Below are 10408 nucleotides of genomic sequence, written 5' to 3' on the forward strand. Positions count from 1 at the left end.
CAGCATATGTATGGGTCTTGTTTTTGTATCCATTCAGCCAGTCTATGTCTTTTGGTTGCAGCATTTAATCCATTTACATTTAAGATAGTTATCAATATGTACATTTCTATTACCATTTTCTTAATTGATTTGGGTTTGGTATTATAGGTCTTTTCCTTCTCTTGTGTTTCCTGCCTAGAGAAGTTTCCTTAGCATTTGTTGTAAAGCTGGTTTGGTGGTGCTGAATTCTCTTAGCTTTTGCTTATCTGTAAGGGTTTTAATTTCTCTGTCAAATCTGAATAAGATCCTTGCTTGGTAGAGTAACGTTGGTTGTAGGTTTTTCCCTTTCATCACTTTAAATATGTCCTGCCACGCCCTTCTGGCTTGCAGAGTTTCTGCTGAAAGATCAGCTGTTAACCTTATGGGGATTCCCTTGTATGTTATTTGTTGTTTTTCCCTTGCTGCTTTTAATATTTTTTCTTTGTATTTAATTGTTGATAGTTTGATTAATATGAGTCTTGTCATGTTTCTCCTTGGATTTATCTTGTATGGGACTCTCTGTGCTTCCTGGACTTGATTGTTTCCTTTCCCATATTAGGGAAGTTTTCAACTATAGTCTCTACAAATATTTTCTCTTCTTTCTCTGGGACGCCTATAATTCATATGTTGGTGCATTTAATGTTGTTCCCGAGGTCTCTGAGACTGTCCTCAATTCTTTTCATTCTTTTTTCCTTATTCTGCTCTGCAGTAGTTAATTTCCACTATTTTATCTTCCAGGTCACTTATCTGTTCTTCTGCCTCAGTTATTCTGCTATTGATTCCTTCTAGAGAATTTTTAGTTTCATTTATTGTGTTCTTCATCATTGTTTGTTTGCTCTTTAGTTGTTCTACGTCCTTGTTAAACGTTTCTTGTATTTTCTCCATTCTATTGCCAAGATTTTGGATCATCTTTACTATCATTATTCTGAATTCTTTTTCAGGTAGACCACCTATTTCCTCTTCATTTGTTTGGTCTGGTGGGTTTTTACGTTGCTCCTTCATCTACTGTGTATTTCTCTGTCTTCTCATTTTGCTTAACTTACTGTGTTTTAGGTCTCCTTTTTGCAGGCTACAGGTTCGTAGTTCCCGTTTTTTGTGGTGTCTGCCCCCAGTGGGTAAGGTTGTTTCAGTGGATTATGTAGGCTTCCTGGTGGAGGGAACTGGTGTCTGTGTTCTGGTGGATGAGGCTGGATCTTGCCTTTCTGGTGGGCAGGACCACATCCGGTGGTGTGTTTTAGGGTGTCTGCAATCTTATTCTGATTTTAGGCAGCCTCTCTGCTAATGGGTGGGGTTGTGTTCCTGTCTTGCCAGTTCTTTGGCATAGGGTGTCCAACCTTGTAGCTTGCTGGTCGTTGAGCGGAGCTGGGTCTTAGTGTTGAGATGGAGATCTCTGGGAGAGCTTTCACTGTTTGATATTACATGGAGCTGAGAGATCTCTGGTGGACCATGTCCTGAACTCAGCTCTCCCACCTCATAGGCACAGGCCTGACTCCTGGCTGGAGCACCGAGGGCCTGTCCTCCACACGGCTCAGATGAAAAGGGAGAAAAAGAAGAAAGAAAGAAAAAAATAATAAAATAAATTAAAGTTATTAAAATAAATAAAATATCATTAAAAATTATAATCATGAAAGAAAGAAAGAAGAGAGCAACCAAACCAATAAAGAAATCCGCCACTGATGACAAGTACTAAAAACTATACTAAAAACAAACAAAAAAGACAGAAAGCAGAACCCTAGGACAAATGGTAAAAGTAAAGCTATACAGATAAAATCACACAAAGAAGCATACACATACACACTCACAAAAAGAGAAAAAGGAAAAAGCAATGTATATCTATACACAAAGAAAAAGGAAGAGAGCAACCAAATCAATAAACAGATCTACCAATGATAATAAACTCTAAATACTAAACTAAGGTAAACATAAAACCAGAAACAGATTAGATGCAGAAAGCAAACCCCAAATCTACAGTTGCTCCCAAAGTCCACCGCCTCTATTTTGGGATGATTCCTTGTCTATTCAAGTATTCCAGAGATGCAGGGTACATCAAGTTGATTGTGGAGTTTTAATCCACTGCTCCTGAGGCTTCTGGGAGAAAATTTCCCTTTCTCTTCTTTGTTTGCACAGCTCCTGGGGTTCAGCTTTGGATTAGGACCCACCTCTGTGTTTAGGTCATCTGAAGGCGTCTGTTCTTTGCTCAGACAGGACGGAGTTAAAGTAGCAGCTGATTCGGGGGCTCTGGCTCACTCAGGCCGGGGGGAGGGAGGGGCACGGAGTGCGGGGCGAGCCTGCGGCGGCAGAGGCCAGTGTGATGTTGCACCAGCCTGAGGTGCGCCGTGTGTTCTCCTGGGGAAGTTGTCCCTGGATCCCGGGACCCTGGCAGTGGCGGGCTGCACAGGCTCCCCGGAAGGGGGATGTGGACAGTGACCTGTGCTCGCACACAGGCTTCTTGGTGGCGGCAGCAGCAGCCTTAGCGTCTCATGCCCGTCTCTGGTGTCTGTGCTGATAGCTGCGTCTCACACCCATCTCTGGAGCTTGTTTAGGCGGTGCTCTGAATGCCCTCTCCTCACGCACCCCGAAACAATGGTCTCTTGCCTTTTAGGAAGGTCCAGACTTTTTCCTGTACTCCCTCCCGGCTAGCTGTGGCGCACTAACCCACTTCAGGCTGTGTTCATGCAGCCAACCCCAGTCCTCTCCCTGGAATCTGACTTCCGAAGCCCAAGCCTCAGCTCCCAGCCCCGCCCGTCCCGGCGGGTGAGCAGACAAGCCTCTCGGGCTGGTGAGTGCCGGTCGGCACCGATCCTCTGTGCGGGAATCTCGCAGCTTTGCCCTCCGCACTCCTGTTGCCGCGCTCTCCTCCGCGGCTCCGAAGCTTCCCCTGCCCACCCCCCGTCTCCACCAGTGAAGGGGCTTCCTAGTGTGTGGAAACCTTTCCTCCTTCACAGCTCCCTCCCAGAGGTGCAGGTCCTGTCCCTATTCTTTTGCCTCTGTTTATTCTTTTTTCTTTTGCCCTACCCAGGTACATGGGGAGTTTCTTGCCTTTTGGGAAGTCTGAGGTCTTCTGCTTGCATTCGATAGGTGTTCTGTAGGAGTTGTTCCACATGTAGATATATTTCTGATGTGTCTGTGGGGAAGAAGGTGATCTCCATGTCTTACTCCTCCGCCATCTTGAAGTTCTCTCCTTTATTGGAGTATAATTGCTTTACAATGGTGTGTTAGTTGCTGCTGTATAACAAAGTGAATCAGTTATACATATACATATGTTCCCATATCTCCTCCCTCTTGCGTCTCCCTCCCACCCTCCCTATCCCACCCCTCTAGGTGGTCACAGAGCACCGAGCTGATCTCCCTGTGCTATGCAGCTGCTTCCCACTAGCTATCTATTTTACATTTGGTAGTGTATATATGTCCATGCCACTCTCTTACTTCATCCCAGCTTACTAAAACAGAGATTTTTAAAAGAATTTCAAATCTCTCTTTTCCCCTGTGACCTCCTGGGAGTTTTATCTTCTCAGAAATGATCTAGGTGTCTCTCTCTGGCTTTTCAGACAAAATAAGACTTCAGGAAGGAACCACTAATTGTTCTGGACGTGTGGAGGTCTGGCACGGAGGTTCCTGGGGCACAGTATGTGATGACTCCTGGGACCTTGACGATGCTCAGGTGGTGTGTCAACAGCTGGGCTGTGGCTTAGCTTTGGAGGCAGGAAAAGAGGCGGCGTTTGGCCAGGGGACGGGGCCCATATGGCTCAATGAAGTGAAGTGCAAGGGGAATGAGTCCTCCCTGTGGGATTGTCCTGCCCTGTCCTGGGGCCACAGTGACTGTGGCCACAAGGAGGACGCTTCTGTGAAGTGCTCAGGTGAGTGCAGGGAGTCTGGACTGAGCTTGGAATCTCTGGCAACAGAGAGAGGGTGGGCCGTGAAGTGCATTATGGAAGGCCTGGAAGGACCAACCCAGGGATCTAGTGGGGAAAGAATCATGTATGTTTCAGTCTGAAGAATGATGAAAACACGTGTTGTGATACATTGGCCTTCACCGAGGACAAGCACATAACTTACATGTATCTGTGTGCAGAGAGATGAAAAACTAGGCACCTCTAGTTTTGGGTGGGAAGGAGTAATTTTCTTGGTTGAGAGGCTAAAGCCTCAGACAGGAAACAGACGTAGTGGTTCCATATGTTACTCCCAGAACTGAGTCTCTCCTCTTTTCTCCTACAGAAATTGCAAAGAACGAAGGATCACTAAATGCCACAGGTATCCAAGGGGATTATGAGCATGGGGCTAATTGTCTGCATTGTTCAGAATCCCTCTTATTAAGATACTTGGGGTCAGAAGTTCTGAGGGTTTGAAATATACTTCAGCAATCCTGTATCTGACTTAAGAGAGGGATAGTAACTGGTGACCCAGGTCGTTTAGCTACGACGTCATTACCTCTTGTGATGTTTACCTGTGCCCAGGTCACTCATCCGTTGTTGCATTTGGGATCCTTGGGGCCATTCTGTTCGTCTCTCTCACCGTACTCCTCTTGTGGATTCAGAAGCAAAGACAGAGACAGCGGCTTACAGGTCTGAGCCACATTATGTTGTCTCTAACGTTTCTATGGGATAAGAAGTTTCTTGGGATAATCAAACCAAAAAAAAAATGAGATTCAGGTATCAAATGGCCAGAAAGAAGAAACCTAGTAGAGATCTAAGCAGTTTCCCAACAGAGGGAACAAGAATTCAGAGAAGAAAAGGGGCACTGCTTGTACTGATGATTGCTATACATTATCCACATGTATAATTGGGACATTATAGAATTGATAGTTTAGAATGAGTATGCTTGTACGGTTCAGGATGACCCCTTTATTGCCCAAACATTTATTTGCTCCTACTATATACTTATTACTGATTTCACTGTCCCATCAAGAAATGTGCTAGGTTCTGAAGATGGTTCAGACTCAGATAATCAAGTGTTTTTGTCTTCGTGGAATTTCCAGTCTAGTGGAAGAGATATATATGTAAACAAATAAATTGCAATGTATTATTGTACAGTATTACGAATAAGGAGCAAAGGGGCACAGAGAATAATTTACTGAAAGGGGAAGGAGAGTATTGGAGGCTTCTAGGAAGTTTTGAGACAAATTTTGAAGATAGAGATCAAAGAACTGGGTAAAGTGCATTCCAGGGAAAGAGAAAAAAATGTACAAGTGTAGAGAAGCCTAAAGGATGGAACGTTTATTGTTTTGGGGAGAAGTAAAAGTTGAGTTCAAGGAGAGAAGCTCCTGTTAAGGCTGAAGAAGAGGGAGGAAACAAGTAATGAAGTTCTGTGTTGCCCAGTAAGGTTAATAGTCATTAAAGAGTATAGTGTAGGGGAGCGAAGTAGTCAGGCAGGCTCTTACAAAGTTCTGTTTGGCAATGGGATGTCTGAGGGGTTGAAAGAAAACCACGTTACTGACAAGGATAGGATTTTGAAATTGTTGAGACGAAAGATGAAAAGGACTTTATAGTGAGAGTGAAAGGGAAAGGATAACTGTTATAAAGATGCTAGATAAATCTCCAGTGAATTACAGAAGACTGCTGGCTGCCTTGGGGGAAGAAACTGGGTTGTTATAAGATGGCAACTGGAGACCCAGTTTAGCCTCACCCTATTACATTTGAGTTTGTGGCATCGTGAGGGTAAAGCTTGGTAGTAGAATGGAATGGAAACAAGACTAGGGCATGGGTCACGATTAGCTGTGTTTGCACTGCTGGGAAAAAGCACACATAGGGAAGGAAAGTTTTATTATGGCCCTCTGATCCCTAAACTACAACCTCTGTTGCCAGTTTCCTCAAGAGGAGAGAATTCAGTCCACCAAATTCAATACCGGGAGATGAATCCTTGCCTGAAGGCAGATGATCTGGACCTACAGTATTCCTCAGGTCTGTGAGTTCTTTGAGGGTCTGTAGCCCTGGGGTTCAGACCAGTAGCTGCAGTCGAAGCTGAGGCATTCTACTTTACATAGTAGTGGAAAGAAATCTCAGACATAATAGGAAGTCTGTGATGTACAAAAGGAAGAAAAGCAGGAATGAACTAAAAATTATTCTTAGAGAACATAAAAACTGTAGTCAAGAGGAGACCTCTGGCTAAGAGGTCCATGATTATTTCTGACAGAGGAACCATGTGGTAGAATATTATGACTTGGACCTCTTTTTATTAAAACAGAAATTAATCTTCTAAAAGTTAAACTTTTCATATCTCTTTCATAGTTTCTTCCATTCCCACTCCCTGCTACTTTCCTTTCTCTAACGTATTTATTATATTTTTCTAAAAGTTTAAACTTTCTATATCTTCATCCCATCAGAAGCCATCCTTATGCACAGGACTAGCCTTATTTCCCATTGCATAATAAGTCTTTCTTTGTCCTCTGACTTCTATTTAGCACCAATTCTACCTCTAGGAAGCGTAACTCTCCTGGGTTGTAAGAAATACCGCAATAGCCACTTCCTCTATGAAGGCTCAGTGCCTTCTCAATAGTCCTTACCTTCTGAGAGGGACCTGCCTCACTTCTTCAATCCAAGGGATTTGGTATTTGCCAAAACTAACGCAGGGAAATATATATAAGGCGTAGGAAAGACTTTCTGTGCCTCTTAAATCACACTGTTTGTCTTCCTAATTGTGAACATTGTTTTGTTTTGTTTTTAACGTCTTTATTGGAGTACAGCTGCTTTACGATCATGTGTTAGTTTCTGCTGTATAACAAAGTGAATCAGCTATATATATATATATATATATATATATATATATATATATATATCCCCATATCTCCTCCCTCTTGCGTCTCCCTCCCACCCTCCCTATCCCACCCCTCTAGGTGGTCACAAAGAGCTTCTAAGGCACTTGAGGGGAGGTCTGATTTATTTCCCAGTAATTATTTTCTTCTTTTCAGAAAATTCCAATGAGTAAGATGGTTTTAATGATGCTGGACTAATTTCTGTGTCTAAATCTCTTCCTATTTCTGGATGAAAGAAGGAGACCACTCTGAGGTACAATGAAAAGGAAAATGAGAATTATAACCCAGTGAGGTGGGTGAGAAGAATTTATTCATCATTGTTCAAAACAGATTCCTTTTGAGAATTGAGAACACCTCTGGTATTAAAAAGAAAGAAAGAATGTATATACACATGTATTTCCATATATATGTTTATGTTTGTATGTATATCCATACTCAGAATATGCAACAACTTTTTATAAATATGACTCTTGTCCATCCCTTAGTTACATATATTTTAAGCAATAGCAATTGTACATCATGTTGCTAAGGAGAAGCTGGGTAAGTAAATATAAATAACTTTTCTAAAGATATAATGAGTCATTTCAGAAAAGAGATAAGACATATCTACAGTTGCATAATGCCTGCTAGGGTAAAGATAGTATAAGATACTATAGGAGTATAGAAAGCTTGACAGTTTGGAGACAGTTTGGAGAGATTGTGAAGATGTGATGTTCAAGATAAACATCACATGACTGAAAGATAGACCATTCTAGGGAAAGGACATAGCATGTACAAAATGTGGCATAGAAGAGAATCACACCTTTGGGGAACAGTAAGTTTTTCATTCAAAAATATATTATGTTAAAAAAAATATTGAACATATTGGTGATGACAAGTGGTGGCCTGAGCACTGAAGATACAGATATAAAAGATGCTATTGACAATGACATGATTGTTTAACGAAAGATCTCACAGTCTTTGTGTGGGAGTGTGGAGAGGCTATGTGGAGGGAGGGGAGTGATGAGAAGCTAGGCGGGGAAGGCTGGGTAAAGCCCAATGACAAATGGTCTTATCTGTTGTATTTCATGTTCATACTTTATTTTAGGGACTGTTGGGGAGATGGTGGGCTTTGGAAGATAAAGCTGGGGCAAGATAGGATCAGATTTGCATTTTATAATTTGCTTTCATGAGGAACGTGTAACAAAAAAAGTGAATAAGGCAAAAAATTTAAGGTATACATCAAAAATAAAAGATGGTGAAATGAGTTAGTAGGTACATCTTCTATTTTTTTAAATTAATTTATTTATTATTTATTTTTGGTTGCACTGGGTCTTTGTTGCTGCGCGCAGGCTTTCTCTAGCTGCGGTGAGCGGGGGCTACTCTTCATTGCGGTGAGCAGGCTTCTCACTGCGGTGTCTTCTCTCGTTGCCGAGCACGGGCTCTAGGTGCACGGGCTTCAGTAGTTGTGGCACACGGGCTCAGTAGTTGTGGCTCTCAGGCTCTAGAGCGCAGGCTCAGTAGTTGTGGTGCACGGGCTTAGTTGCTCCACAGCATGTGGGATCTTCCTGGACCAGGGCTCGAACCCGTGTCCCCTGCATTGGCAGGTGGGTTCTTAACCAACTGTGCCACCAGGGAAGCCCCACGTTTTCTATTTTTTAAAGCGATTTTGGGAGGACTACACATTTGGAAATGATATATGGCAAAAGTATGGGGTTTTTTGTAGGGATATTTTACATGACATATGAGAAATACAGATTGAGACAGAAAAAATTCGGAATTCTTAAAAGTATATAAATGTAAAGTGTAATATATTTATATACACATACACACAGAGCTGTTATAAATTGTATACAGGATAAAGTGTTAATATATGTATACAAAACATATATAGTATTATAATATATATATATATACATAAAACCAATTGTTAAGACAAAGACAACATCTAATAAATAATTGGGCAAAGTTATGAAAAACGGTTCACAAAAAATGAATTCTAAATGACTACTAAATATTTTTAAAATGCTCAGGTTCACAGTATGTCTGGGAAATTCAAATTATGATTAACAATGAGATATTGCTTTATATAAATCAGACAAACAAAAATTTAAAACAGCACCAATATTTCTTGTTGGTGGGAATACAGAGAAAAATGTAATTTCAAACATTGCTGTTGGAAATGAGAAGTGTGGTAGCCTTTGGAGAAAGCAATTTGGAAACTTCTATTAATTTTAAAAAAAATACTTCACAGATCCTTTGATCCAATAATTCTACCCCTAAAAATTTCTTCCTTACAGATAAAGCTATTAGTATGTAAGAACAAATATACAAGGGTTCCTTTTTGCAGCCTTGTTAGTACTGCCCAAAAGCTGGAAACAAAATGAATGCCAATCAGTGGGGTCGTGGCTGGAAAAATTATAGTGCAGCCAACTAAGAAAGGAAAAAACATGCACAAAATTTAATAATATGATTCCAATTTTGTGTTCATGTTATTGAATACAATTAAACATAATATTTACATCTATAAAATTATCCTGTGTATACATGTAAAGAAACATTAAAAAATTCTAACAGATTGTAAACTAAGGACTGTGAATGACTTTTTAAAAAAGTTTTATTGGAGTATAGTTGCTTTACAATGTTATGTTAGTTTCTACTGTACAGCAAAGTGAATCAGCTATACATATACATATATCCCCTCTTTTTTGGATTTCCTTCCCATTTAGGTCACCACAGAGCATTGAGTAGTTTTGATTGATAATCTCAACTATATGAATATTATTCTGATGTAATAAATGATGATTAAACTACCTTTTCCTTAAAGAGTAATCACTACTGAGCCACTGCTTCAGAATCACATGGGGGTGCTTTTAAACATGGCATTTCTCCACTGTAGTTCTCTGGAATAGAAAGAATTCTTATGCACACTGAAGTTTGAAAACCTTTGCATTTAAGTTTTCTGTTCAGGAAAGTAGTATGATTTTTAATATATGTGAGTGAGAGAGCATGTGTGTGTGTGTGTGTGTGTGTGTGTCTGTGAGAGCGAGAGAAAGAGAGAGAAAGAGACCGAGGGACAGATGTAATGTAATACATTATATTACATTATAATGTAATTCTTCTAGCATGTGCATATGAAGAGAAAAGTAACACTTTTTCTATTTATGTCTTTAGTTCAGCATTTAAGATACCTTGATGAAGACCTGGACTATTGAATGAGCAAGAATCTACCTGTATACTGAAGATTACAGTACAGTCCTTTGTCTCCTAGTATTCCAAAGACCGCTGATGAATTTCTAAAAATTAAATTGGTGAATGTGACTACTAAAAATTGTATGCAAGACTTTCAAGGGTATTAAAAGGAATACCCTTTTAATAAATAAATAAAAAGGAATATTGCTGATTTGAATTTGTCTTTACTTCTTGTTCTTGATTTTATGAATTTCTGAATGGGCTTTCTGACTTTTTTAGGATTTTATAAATATGTATTTTTATTTGACAGTGTTTTCATTTGCATGTATCTTTTTCTAGTTTGGTTTAAATAATAATTTTCTTCTTATTACCAAATCAAACTTATTTTTCCTATACTTTTTTAATGAAGGGAAAGTTAATGATTTTTGAAGGTTTTATTAATAACGTACGGTTATCTCTACAACGCATAAC

At 40.2% G+C, this 10408-nt stretch overlaps 1 protein-coding gene across 4 annotated transcripts in view; it reads left to right on the plus strand.

Annotated features, from left to right (window-relative positions):
• Positions 1-10154, plus strand: part of CD163 (CD163 molecule) — a 34875-nt gene extending 24721 nt beyond the window's left edge. The window contains exons 12-17 of one of the 4 annotated variants that reach the window (XM_033867064.2): positions 3567-3875; positions 4234-4269; positions 4473-4580; positions 5820-5915; positions 6923-7058; positions 9920-10154. In XM_033867064.2, coding sequence (XP_033722955.1) covers positions 3567-3875; positions 4234-4269; positions 4473-4580; positions 5820-5915; positions 6923-6939 — 566 coding nt within the window. In that variant the 3' untranslated portion in view covers positions 6940-7058; positions 9920-10154. The remainder of the gene's footprint in view (positions 1-3566; positions 3876-4233; positions 4270-4472; positions 4581-5819; positions 5916-6922; positions 7059-9919) is intronic. The other 3 variants (XM_033867063.2, XM_019926027.3, XM_033867066.2) reach the window with 3 other exon arrangements.
• Positions 10155-10408: the final 254 nt, after the last annotated feature.

This window comes from Tursiops truncatus, chromosome 11, assembly GCF_011762595.2.
Source record: "Tursiops truncatus isolate mTurTru1 chromosome 11, mTurTru1.mat.Y, whole genome shotgun sequence".
Classification (NCBI taxonomy): domain Eukaryota; kingdom Metazoa; phylum Chordata; class Mammalia; order Artiodactyla; family Delphinidae; genus Tursiops; species Tursiops truncatus.